The 12,517-nt window shown below is 38.6% G+C and overlaps 1 protein-coding gene across 4 annotated transcripts in view; it reads left to right on the top strand.

The window, feature by feature from the left end:
• Positions 1–12,316, top strand: part of SUGCT (succinyl-CoA:glutarate-CoA transferase) — an 808,774-nt gene extending 796,458 nt beyond the window's left edge. For 3 of the 4 annotated variants that reach the window (XM_023589970.3, XM_058296755.2, XM_004462561.4), the window contains one exon: positions 10,858–12,316. In XM_023589970.3, coding sequence (XP_023445738.2) covers positions 10,858–11,021 — 164 coding nt within the window. In that variant the 3' untranslated portion in view covers positions 11,022–12,316. The remainder of the gene's footprint in view (positions 1–10,857) is intronic. The other variant, XM_058296754.2, reaches the window with a different exon arrangement.
• Positions 12,317–12,517: the final 201 nt, after the last annotated feature.

Below are 12,517 nucleotides of genomic sequence, written 5' to 3'. Positions count from 1 at the left end.
TCTTTAATCTACTAGCTGTGTAATTTTGATAACATTACTTAACCTCACTGGACCTCACTTGCCTCACTGAAGAAATGGTATAATAATAATCCTACCTGTTAAAGTTGTTTAGCTCATCAAATAAGGTAATATATGGAAAGCATTCAGCCAAGTGCCTGACACATGTAAGTACTCAATAAAAAATAGCTGTTATCGTCATTCCACTGGCCAAAATTGCACACAAAATGAGCAATTTCGAAGTGTTTGAAACTTCTGGACTGAATGCTTTTAAAAGGAGTGATGAGGGACTGGGTTAATGAGTCCCTCCTCTGGTCTAGACAGATAGGGCTTTATATTAAAATGGAGACATATGATCAATCTTGATAGGCTAGTTTATGCTGCACTAACAAGCAATCCCTTGTGGCTTAAAACACTGGGCTTCCCGTCAGTGACTTAAAACAACCAAAATGTATTTCTCACACTACATGTGCATCGTGGGTTGACAGGACCCCAAGCTGGTGGAGTACTCACTCTCACACATTGCCAGAGAGAAGGAGAGACCTCGAGGGTCTTAAACCAGCAATTGAGTGTGCTGGCACGGAGGTGACATGCACATCCTTACTATTCACAATTCATTGGTTACTCATATGGCCTCACCCAACCACAAAGGGGCCAGGGCATGTAATACTACCATGTTCCCAGACGGTGGAAACTAGAAATTTGGTGAACCACACTGATGACAACCACAGGGCCATAGACATGGTTAAAAATATACTCTTACCTTATAGGCACTGAGGCACTCTTTACTGAGTTCGGAAAAAAATGAGTTAAAATTCATTACAGCAGAAGTGATATATGGTGCTGCTGAACTCTGGGTGATGGATCCAAGATGGTTGTACCTACCACATGTTGCTTTGCATTTCTGGGATGCCTGACCACATAAACAGTGCCATAGATTGAGTTCTTCTGTTAAAGATATCCAAGGCCATATTTATTCTCTATGGTCTTTTTTTCACCATGTCCATGCTAGTTTCAATGACTTTATCTGTTTTTATCTCACATCTAATGGGTTTAATGTGTTCTAACTGCATTGCTCCATTTGGCGCCTTGGATGCTATGGCTGAGAGGCGCCATTTAAAAAATATTGTTATTGTTATGATGATGAGTTCAAGCACTGGAGGGGAAATTGTGAAATCACTTGGTACTGGAGCTATCATTATTTTCAGCAAAATGAAATTTGGCTTCTTATTACACTAGTAAGCCTTGAAGATTAAATGGTATCTACAGCACGTATCTTAGCAATGGGCCAAAGAAGTCAAAATAAAAACGTTTGTTATAGCATTTCATATATCATGAAACAGATGTTGGATTTTAAGTATTCTTGATTTTTAAAAGGTTGCCACCCATATCAGAAATTAAAAAAAAAAAAAATAGAGAGTGAATAACCACACGCACTAATTAGCTTTAACTTTATCCTTTCTTGCTTCCTTTGTGATCTGGCTGGCCAGCTGTGTTAATTTAACCCTTAGTGCTGACCCCCCAGTGAGCTGTGAAGTTGAGCAATAGGTTGTTTCATAGCTTTGGAAATGCATCATCAAGACTGGAGGTGCATGGAGTTCTGGAAAAAAGGAGTGTTTAAGTCCCTTCCCTAGTGATGATTTGATATTATGTTCCCATTACTTGAATATTCATTATGGTTTCCCACATGTTTTTGGCTACCTCTGTTTCCTGCAACTGTTTACATTATTAAGTTGGTTTGGCTTATAGAAATGTAGCTTGAGCTCTAGATATAGAGTAGCTTGGGATGTTTGCATAGATTGGGTAGATTCCTTTTTCAGCCTAAGAGAATCACGGAAGGTTTCTAAAAGGAGGTGAGACAAAGTAGTCAGGGTCTTGTTACCGAAGGGCCTCAAACCACAGATGGAAAACACTACAGGGCTAGTCTGAGGAATTCTCTGGCACAACAGGCACTGGGCCCTCCTTATGCCTGGAACCAGATAATTTTCCACAGAAAGCACAGTAGAGTCTTAATTTCTTTTGGGTGGATAGAGAGGAAGGCTGTACAGCATTACCTGACTCTGAAACATGAGAAATGGGAAGTATCGATGGTACTGTGACCCCAGAACTTCCTATAAGGAAATACGTGGCAGATGACAAATTAATCTGAAGAGATGAGGTGGTAATGAGGACGTACTGAGTAAGAAATGTGGTAGAGCTGTGATCTAGATAGGCAGAGAGAATGGACTGGTCAGAGGTGCAAGCTGAAGCTGTCCTTGGCACATTCTTCTCCGGGACCCTGAGTGCACTTTCCTACTTAGAGAATTCTCTCCTTGTTTTGCTCTCTCCCTTACACTGAGAAACAGCATGGCCTGGACTAAAGGCTAAGTATCAGGACTCTAGAGCCAGACTGTGTGGATGTGAATCCTGGTTCTGCCCCTTACTATTAATAGTTATACGACTCTGAACAAGTTGACTTCACCTTGATGTCTCTCAGTTTCCCTATTTGTAAAATGTGAATGATCATGATAACTACTTTCTGGTCAGGTACCTAAGGACTGAATGAAGCAAATGTATTAAGCACATGTAAGAGTGCCTGGTGCATAGTGTTTGCTAAGTAAATAAAAATAAGTCCCGTGTTTCTAAAGTGTCTTCTAATATAACTATTAATAGTTAAAATTCAGGAAAGTATCAAATTGATCTCTGATATATGTTCTGATGTTGGAGATCTTGAATATAGTACTTTAGAGACATGTGACTTGGTTAATCAGGTGATTAACTTCCCTTAGCCTTCCTTTCATTTTCTGTAGGACAGGAAAAAATACCTTTCTCAAGGTTGTAATAATGAATAAAAATAAATAGTTGAATGTTCTTGTTATGTAATAGGTGCATAAGAAATGGTTCATTCTTTCATCCCTTTCCCCTTCAGTGTAGACAGCACCATTCTTGTCTGTTACAGATTTTTAAAAGTGAACACTTTTTTAAAAAGTTCGTTTTCTCCCCAATTGGCTTTCAAAAATGTGAAATGCAGCTAATTTGTCAATGCCCTATAAAATCTGGGTCTGAAATTAGCAGCTGGCCTGGGCTCTCTAACATGTCATTACAAAAATGTAGGGTTTGCTAATACAACTCTATAGGCACTGTAACAGAGAAAGAAGGATAATAACAACAGTAGCACTGACATTTATTGAGTGCTTACTGTGTGCCTGGCACTCTTCCAAGAGATTGGTAAGCAGCCATTGTTTAAAGTTGGGTAGTATTATCATTCCCATTTAACACATATGGGTAGTGAGGCATTGGGTGGTAATGAAAATGACCCAAGGAGATACAGTCAATAAATGACAGAGGCAGGATTTGAACCTAAAAACTCTGATTCCAGAGCCCACACTCTTAAATACCTTGCTATGAGACTGCTCAAAAATAATCTTTAGACAAGTGGGCCCCTCCCAAGACAGCACTCTGGGGTTCAGTTTTGGTAACAGGCTATGTGCTGAGATTACTGTGGTGTTCATTTATGTCAGTGTTTTTCACTTTGGTTACCTTTATTAAGGCACAAGGAAAATATCCACCTTAGTTTATCCCTACATGTCTATGGTTCAACACACAAGCCTCTGAGTTGCTTTCTCTGCCTCTTTCAGGAAGAGCACAAAACCTACCACTATTTCAAAATAAAAGTGCCCTAATTTCAACACAAGTCAATGAAGATTTGCTTGTTTAAGGCCCAGAATGTGGAATCTGTTTTAAAGAAATGTATTTATCACCGAAATTATGAGCTTTAGAGATCATTTTTGTCCATTCACTTAATTTGCTTCCTGTGGACCCAAAACATTTTTGATGCAAGAGATTTTGAAACAGAGCTTAGATAGTAGAGAAAAGGCTGCATAGATAATTTCTTTTAAAATTCAGTTTCAGGGGTGTTGGAAATTCACTTGACTTGGATATGTTATTTTGGAATGAGGACATTTAGATGGTAAATGAAATTTGTATATCCTAGTTGTGATAGTTTAAAGCTGTATGTACCCTAGGAATGTTCTTGAATTGAATCCATTCCTGTGGAGATAAACCCATTATAAGTAGGACCTTTTGTTGAGGCTACTTCAGTTAAAGTATGACCCACCTCACTGAGGATGGGTATCAATCCTATTACTGGAGTCCTTTATAGATGGAATGGAATGGAATGGGGGGGGGGGGGGAGAGAGAGAGAGAGAGAGAGAGAGAAACTGCAAGCAATGAAACACAGAAGAGAAGGAAGCGACCGGCAGATGCCACCACATGTCTTGCCATGTGGCAGAGAATCACCAACAGCCTGTCTTCAGGATGAAAGCATTACCTTGATGATGCCTCAATTTGGACATTTTCTCGGCCTCACACTATAAGCTAATTAATTCCCACTGTCTAACTAATCAATTTCATGGTACCTGTTTTAAACAGCCTAGGAGACTAAAACACTGGCCAAAACTCTTCCCTGAATTTCAGACTTGCATACTAAAGGCCCACTGACATCTTCCCCCAGCTGTCTCATAGATACCTCAAATTTAGCATTCTAAAAAGAACCCTTATCATCTGCTCCCACTATTTTGTTTATTTGTTTGTTTATTGCCTGTCTCTCAAATCTAACAGAATGTAAGTTCCGTAAGAGTAAGGTCTGGGTATGTTTTGTTTGCTAATATATTTCTAGATCACATAATGCAGAACTTGGCACAAGAATAGACACTCAGCAATTATATGTAGAATAAATTACTGGATAAATGACTTAGTTAAGATGATATAAGACTATTTATTAAAAGGTACTTTGTTATTAGCAATCAGTTCAACAAGTTCACATTGAACATTAAAGTACTTAATAGTATAGACATTTTCCTGTTCTGTCACTTATTAGCTAGTTAACCTTAGACAAATTAATTAACCCTATACACCTCAGTTTTCTTACTTGTAAAATGGGAGTGATAATAGTCTTGATATAGTTACATTGAAAAATCCGATGAAATAATACAAATAAAAACCATAGTTTAAAATCATGGTGTTTAAGAAAGGTTGTTTGTCATTATTACCTTCAAAATAGCAAGATCTATTGAAATGGGAATATAGACAACTAAATAAATAATTTTACTACACTGTGATTAATGCTATTATACGGGTTCACAATTATATGTGTTACTTGAATGTTCTTGGCATCAAGGTCAATTGGATTTTCTTTGTCTATATTCTTCTAGCAATTACTTAAACATTTTGTGACATCGTAACTTGCTTCATATTTGTATCTGAATTGTTTTATGCAAATTTTGTTTTTTTCTAGAGTGTCTAATTCCTTTTTCTTATATAATATAGCTTTCTCATTAGTATGTTTTCACCCTTTCGGTTATACCAGTTAAGCATGATCGTCCTTTCCCCCTTCTTTGACTTCCCTTCTGAGGCCTCTTTCCTCCTCCTCTTCCTATGTGCTTTATTGGTTCCCCAGGTCCAAACTGTCACGCTGGTACCTTCCTTCCCTGCCCCGCTGGATTGGTCCTTAATATTTACCAAAATTTTCTTTGTTTTTCATTTATTCCCATGTTTTACTGGAGTTCATCCTCAAGTAACTTACTCAGTAAACTTAGTCTTTTGAAGGTTTGAAAATGTCTTCACATTTGACTAATAATTTGAATACACAATTCTAGATTTAACATCAATTCTCTTTGCCAATGTGAAAGTGAGAACTACTTTTTTACTTTTGGTATTATTGAGGATTCTGGTATAGCCTTACCTTTATTCTTTTGTAAGTGACTTGTTTCTACCTTTCTGCCCCATTATTTGCTCCCTGACTTGTTCACCTCTTCTCTAGTCCCAGGGAATTTTTCAAACCTCTTTCTCTTTGATATTCTGCAATTTAATGTAAAAATATCTAGATGTAATTTTTTTTCATTCATTTTAATTGGATTCTCAGTTTACTCTATCAATCTGAAAATGTACTTTATTCTTTGTTCCTCATATGATTTGTCTGAAAATACTAGCTTCTTCTACATTTTTGCTTCCCTCTTTCTGGGATTCCTGTTTATTTTGTGAGGATGCTAAGTGTCTTTCTAACTGTTTTTTTTTTTTTTCTCACTCTTTATATCTCTTGCCCTACATTCAGGGGGTATCTTTTACTTTATTTTCCAGTTTTTGTATTACATTCTTAATTTTCTTAGCATTTAAAATTTTTAAGTGCTAAATCTTGTTTTGATTATCTCTTTTGTATAACATTCTCTTTCTGTTCTCTTTTGTTCTAGCTTTATTTTTTCCATTTCCCCCTCTTTTATGGAGTTTTCATAATGTGATCCTTGACTAATCATTCTTACACAGAACAAAAGGACTGGGTGGCTGACACTGATTTTCTCTAATGTTGAGGATATTTACTATCCTTTTGAGTTCTACCCTTAGTAGAAATTCTTGGATGGGTAGGTCAAGACAGTCTGACTGACAGGATTCACTGTAGGTGGAGTGGCTGTAGCATGACAGGGAACCAAAGACTGGCTAGAGACCCTTAGTGCAAGAATGAGGAGGTTAGGCCTGAGAGCCACACCAAAACTTTCCCTGGACAGCACTTCTGAACTTTTTTTAAAAAAGAGACAGTCGATGTTTGTTTCGCTTGCGATTAAACATTGGCTCTTTGTTCTTGCCTTTGACAAAGATTATGCAAAGCTTATGGGGGTATCCAAACTAGATCAGTTATTTTACATTCAGACATTCAAATCTTCTTTAATCCTCCTTCCATTCTCAGGCCTAGCTCTCCCATAACCACTAATATTAATCTCAGAGACTCTTGACTCTTGAGAGATAAAATGGGTCATTTGACATCCAACACCCCTAAATCTCCTTGTCAAGGATATTCTGGTCTTCATTCTTTTTTACTTCTTTCTTTCACCAACATGATCCCATCCAGGTCATTCTTAAATTTGTTGAAGTCAATCGTTCACTAGTGATAACCACTGCTGTTTTTTTTCATTCATATGAAAATCAAAAAAATCTTTCTTGATTATTTCCATAGGAAGAAAATTTTAAACCAGAAGTTTTCCATCCAATGTGTGAACACTTTCAAAACTTTTGATGCTTAATTTTCAAATTACAGAAGAATTGCGCCGATTTCATTTCTACTAGTAACATGTCATTAACCTCTTAAAAAATACACAAAAATGCCATTGTATCTTATTATTTTCACATGTTTCTTTGATTATTACTGATATTGAATATACACCCAAATTATATTATGCAATGCTCATACTTATCCTCCATAGGTATGTCAACCTCATTTTAAAAATGTATAGACTGTGGGAAGTGGATTTGGCTCAACTGACAGAGCATCTGCCTACCATATGGGAGGTCTAGAGTTCGAACCCAGGGCCTCCTGGCCCACGTGGTGAGCTTGCCCTTGCTCAGTGCTGATGCGTGCAAGGAGTGCCATTCCACGAAGGGGTGTCCCCTGAATAGGGAAGCCCCAAGTGCAAGGAGTGTGCCCTGCAAGGAGAGCCACCCTGCATGAACAAAGTGCAGCCTGCCCAGGAGTGGTGCCACATACATGGAGAGCTGATGCAGCAAGATGATGCAACAAAAAGAGACATAGATTCCTGGTGCCACTGACAAGGAGAGCTGACGAAGCAAAATGATGAAACAAAAAGAGACACAGATTCCCGGTGCCACTGACAAGAATGCGAGCAGACACAGAAGAACACACAGTGAATGGACACAGAGAGCAGATAACAGGTGGTGGGGGGAGGGGAGAAAAATACATAAAAATAATTCTCTAAAAAAATAAATATATATATATAGACGGAGGCTCAGGGATCTTAAGAATTTTCATGGTCACATAGCTTGCAAGTGTTTGAAAGTGTTTGAGAATATAGATGATACTTTATCAACAAATATTTAAGATTTACCTGCCCAATTAAACCTATCTTTATTATGGAAGATTAGATTAGTCATTCAATCTTTTTGGACCATAGACGTAAAAATTAAGACAAATATTTTCTACTTCTATAAAAAATATAGTTTCTGAACCATTTTTCCCATTTGTACAAATCCTAGACTTGGGGAGATGTCCTTGCTACTTGGGATTACACAGAGTTGCAAGAATAGGCGATTTCAAATGGTTCCTGGGAACTTAGCTTTCCGTAAGATCTAGATGGCATTTTATTTTCCCATTGCAATCTCTCTCTCTCTCTCATTCTCTTTATTATCTATTTATATATTTATCTTAGAAAGGCTAAAATATTCCTGAGTAATACCATTCTACCAACCTAAATTCATTCAGATGTTTTCTGCAATAGATAAAATTCCATTTGTTTTAAACTGGTATCTTTTTCAAATGTTGTAGTTTCACTTGGAGAAAGGACTCCACTGCTTAAAATTAGTGAAATTTGCCAGGTCCTGCACCGCAGCTCCATGCCAAGACCCACCGCGGCCTGGGAGGGTGGCCCTACCGGCAGTTGATGGGCACGCAGGCTGGGGCCTGCCGGGAGGGGGTGCATTTGTTTTAAGCTGGTAGTGTAGTCTTCAGTGTAGATCTGGAAGCTGCCAGCAGAGTATAATATATATCCAGAGTGACACAAGCTAAACTGCCCTTTAGTGTGAGCTGGACCTGAAGTGTTCCCTCATACAATTTGTGCATGGAAGTTAAAAGTCCATGTTCTTGAACTTAACTGGGATGGATACTGGCTCTGTTATCATAGCTTTGCAGTTATTTTAATTTCCTAACCTTAATTTTCTAACTCTTTCACTTTAAACATCCTTCACCTTTGATATCCTTATTTGGAAACATAGTCTACTTACCAGGAAGGATTATTATAAGGATTATATGAAATAATGTACCTAAAGTCCTTGGTGCCGTGGGGGGCATGTTATAAGCTGTAGCCTCGAATAGTAGTAATAGTAAAAGTATAAGAGGGGAAAAAAGGAGGAGGAGAGGAGAAGGAGGAAAAGGAGGAGGAGAATAAGGAGGAGGGGGAGGAGAAGGAGGAGAGGGAAGAAGGCGAAGCAGCTGCCGTAGCAGCTGTATTGCAACCCAGATTCTTGTATTCAAGTACCTGTTTTCCAGTGGATAGTCTTTCTTCAGCTGGCTAAGTTAGGAAAAAGTCACATGACATTGACTTCAGGAGACCCATATCCCCTCAACAGAGTCTTCCTTTTTAAAGACAAGTTTTAAATTAAAAATCTTTTAATTCATGTGAAAATAGAGGAGAGTCTGGAAGAACAATGAGGAAGGATCAGATCCCGAAAACATCAGATTATCAGCATTCTGAGGAGAGTAGTGGGCCTTGCCTCCCCGTGTGTGCCATTCTTTTCTGTTCCTTCATATACCTTAATAGGGACCAACCCTTAAAAAGAGTCATGTGCTGGGGCATTTAAAAGGAAATGAAGAAAGACAAAAAATAGCCCTGATCTTCAGGGAAGGGAAATAACCTTCAGACATCAGTTGGAAACAGTAGTTTATCTATAGTGAATGGTATGTAACAGACAAAGGTTTTAGGAGATCTGTCCTCTCTCTCTATCCACAATGGCATGCACTACAATACTTTAAATGAATGGAATTCTCCAAAGAGCTGGAGGCACGTTTCCCTCTTTACTGACGGATATTTTGTTACCCATATATGCTTTGGTTTTATTTGTTCTTCCAATGGGCTACCCAAATCAAAAGTAGAATGGAAAAAAAATTTTTTTAGATGGAAATGTACTTTTTTGTAAGATCTTATTGCAACCACTATCTAATTTGTTCCCCTGAAGCCAAATCAAATGAGATGTAAAGGACAGCCAACATAAATACCATTTACTGAATGAGGCAATGAGGGTAAAATTTGTTGAAACAACATGTTTCTCAATGTTCAGCTTGTCTGTAGAGTAGCAAGAAGAGGCAACTAATGTTATGGAAAGTGAATGGTCCTTAATATGAGACAGTTCCAGTGGATGAGAACTTGCATCCTGGCCCTATTAATTATTAGACATGTGGCCTTGAGCAAAAGCTTAGCTTTTTTGTGTGCTTTGCTGTTTGTGTGTACAGAATGGGGATGATAAAATTAATTTTCAAAGGTTGTTGAAAGTGTTGCTTGAGGCTCAGCACATGGCAGGTAATGCAAGCCCTTTTTCCTTAATCTGAAAGCTTCAAGCGAGAGGCTGTGAAAGGTATAACAAGGCTTTGTAATCATAGTTGCGAGCCTCTCTGTGCATTATTGTGAGTTAAAGAGTGCCTTACTTAACACTTTTGGTCTATTATCTCATTGAAATTCTCACAATGGTTCTATGTGGTAACATTAGTATAGGCAGTTTACAGTTGTAGGACAGGAGGTTCAGAGAAGTTAAGTAATTGGTCTTCTATTGCTTTGCCAGAAAGTTTCAAGAGCTGAAATCCAAACCCAAGGCTCTCTGACAATGAAACTCTTACACATAACCTCTTCTACCATGGCCTGGCTGAAGCTTTAGTTGGTACAGAGTGTTGAACTAAATCTTGGAATTATAAGGTTCACACTGAATAATAAATTTCTCAGTTACTTCCGCCTGGGATCTGATCTCCAGCTTAAGAGTCACTCTGGATCTGTAGTCATCTTTCTTCTGGACCCAGAAAGTCCTCTCAGTCCAGTCTCTATCCCTGAGAGTCTTCGTGACAGGACTCAACGTCTCTCACAGGCCTGGCCCGCTCCAAGCCTTGTGGTGTGGCCATGTCAGATGACCGCTGCACCGGCTGATTAAACAGTGAGTCAAGGCAAGCCATGTTCGAAAACGCCGTGTTCCTTCCCCAAAAGAACGGTGCATCTGCATGGGTGTAACTGGCCGGGATATTCCTGGCATGCCTTGGAAACACCCCAGGCTGTTTGGGTAACTAATTTCCTAGAGTTAGTCTTTTAACAGGCTTCCTGCTTTCTCCTTCTTTGACAGGCCCGGCTGTGAGATACAGTAAGTTCACCATGTCAGCGTCCAGGCCGCCTCCCCTGCTTGGAGAGCACACGGTGCATGTCCTGAAGGAAACCCTCGCATACGATGACAGCACCATCGGGGAGCTGCTCAGGGCCGGAGTGGTGACCCAACACGAAGCCCAGTGACAAAGGAAAAAAGCCCTCTCCCTCAAAACCGCAATCCGAATGCACTGTGCTGGCCAAGGCAGTGTTCTTTCCGGACCCTTCTCCTTAATTATGGTGCCACTGAAAAAAAAAAGTTAGAGTAATTCCAGATGTCTTGTCTGACATCTCTAGAATGGCTCTGGTATTAATGAATCTAGTGCTATTTAAATGTACTCCACCTTTTGTATTACCGTGTCTTTTTTCCCCCAGATAATGGTTGAATTGTAGATTTGTGAGGGTTTTGTTGTTGTTGTTACAGTTAATGATTTAATTTTTTTCTGGAAAAAATGCACTCTTCATTCTAATTACTTTAATAGCCTAAATATTTGCCCCTCCACCCCACTCAGGCCTGAAATAGAGCAGATCTCTTGACATTCTCAGCTTGTACATAAAGTTCTCATTTAAACCTTTGCTAGGAAGTCAAAGCAATAAGCAGAATGGCAGTCTCTGTGATTGATTTTAAACAGAATAACTTAATTTTGAGCTCACGAACACTTTGTTAATCTGTAATTTAAACCATGGACTTTGCTGATATCTATTGTAAAATGGAGCTCCCTTTCTCCCTCCAACTTCTTTGTATTGTACTTCTCTGGTGATTTCATGATATGTGGCAGAAAATCAGTTTCCATCACTGCATTCTGGGGTGTGGATATCTGTTTTTTTGAGAGGAGGAATGGTTCTTCAATCAGGACCTTATAATTTTGAGTCTTATTTTGCACTTAATATATTAAGTACAAATGCAACACGGTTTCCAATGAGTGTCAAATGACTATGGCTATGAGATAGTAAAGAGTGTATAGTTAATGACAAAAAGAGAGAAAGAAAAAACATTTTCGTCTGTGCTTCCACTGTAGAAAAATAATCATGCATTAGTATGAAGTATTTTAATTTGTCAGGGAATTCAAAGTATTAAAAAAATGCCTTTGGGTCCAAATGGTGAGAACTGATGAGTAGATATGTTTCAGGATAAATTGTCTCTCACGGACACTGCCAGGCATTCAAGCCCTGGTACAGACCAGGGAAGAAAATGGCCCAACCATTAGTATCCTGATATAACTTCCACCAAAGGCTGATAGTTTAAAGCAATGCTATTACATACCCAATGGGAATCGAAAGCTCAAGTAGAGATGCTCATCTTTCAAACTGTGATTTAGAGCTAGTTTTCTATTTGTGTTCTTTTTTATTAGAATGATCTAAGCCATAGAACTGTGCTGTAGGCCCAATATGTTTCTAGAGTCAAGGATTCCAAATAAAGAGAAAATTTGTCTTCTTACAAAGCCTCCTGGGACTTTTTAGAAGAATGCCAACTAATTTCTGAAATAGGTATTGTCCCTCCTCTTTGCTCTTTGTGGCCCTCTTATTCTGAAGAACTCCTGCTGTTATGCCAGTAGTAGACATTCATCATACAAGGGTAATTTGATGTCTCCCATGGTAATTTTCTGCCACCAGCTAGTTTATGGATATATATTTGGAGGTAG

The sequence above is a fragment of the Dasypus novemcinctus genome, chromosome 5 (genome assembly GCF_030445035.2).
Source record: "Dasypus novemcinctus isolate mDasNov1 chromosome 5, mDasNov1.1.hap2, whole genome shotgun sequence".
Lineage (NCBI taxonomy): Eukaryota > Metazoa > Chordata > Mammalia > Cingulata > Dasypodidae > Dasypus > Dasypus novemcinctus.
This window is presented reverse-complemented; position numbering and strand designations above follow the sequence as displayed.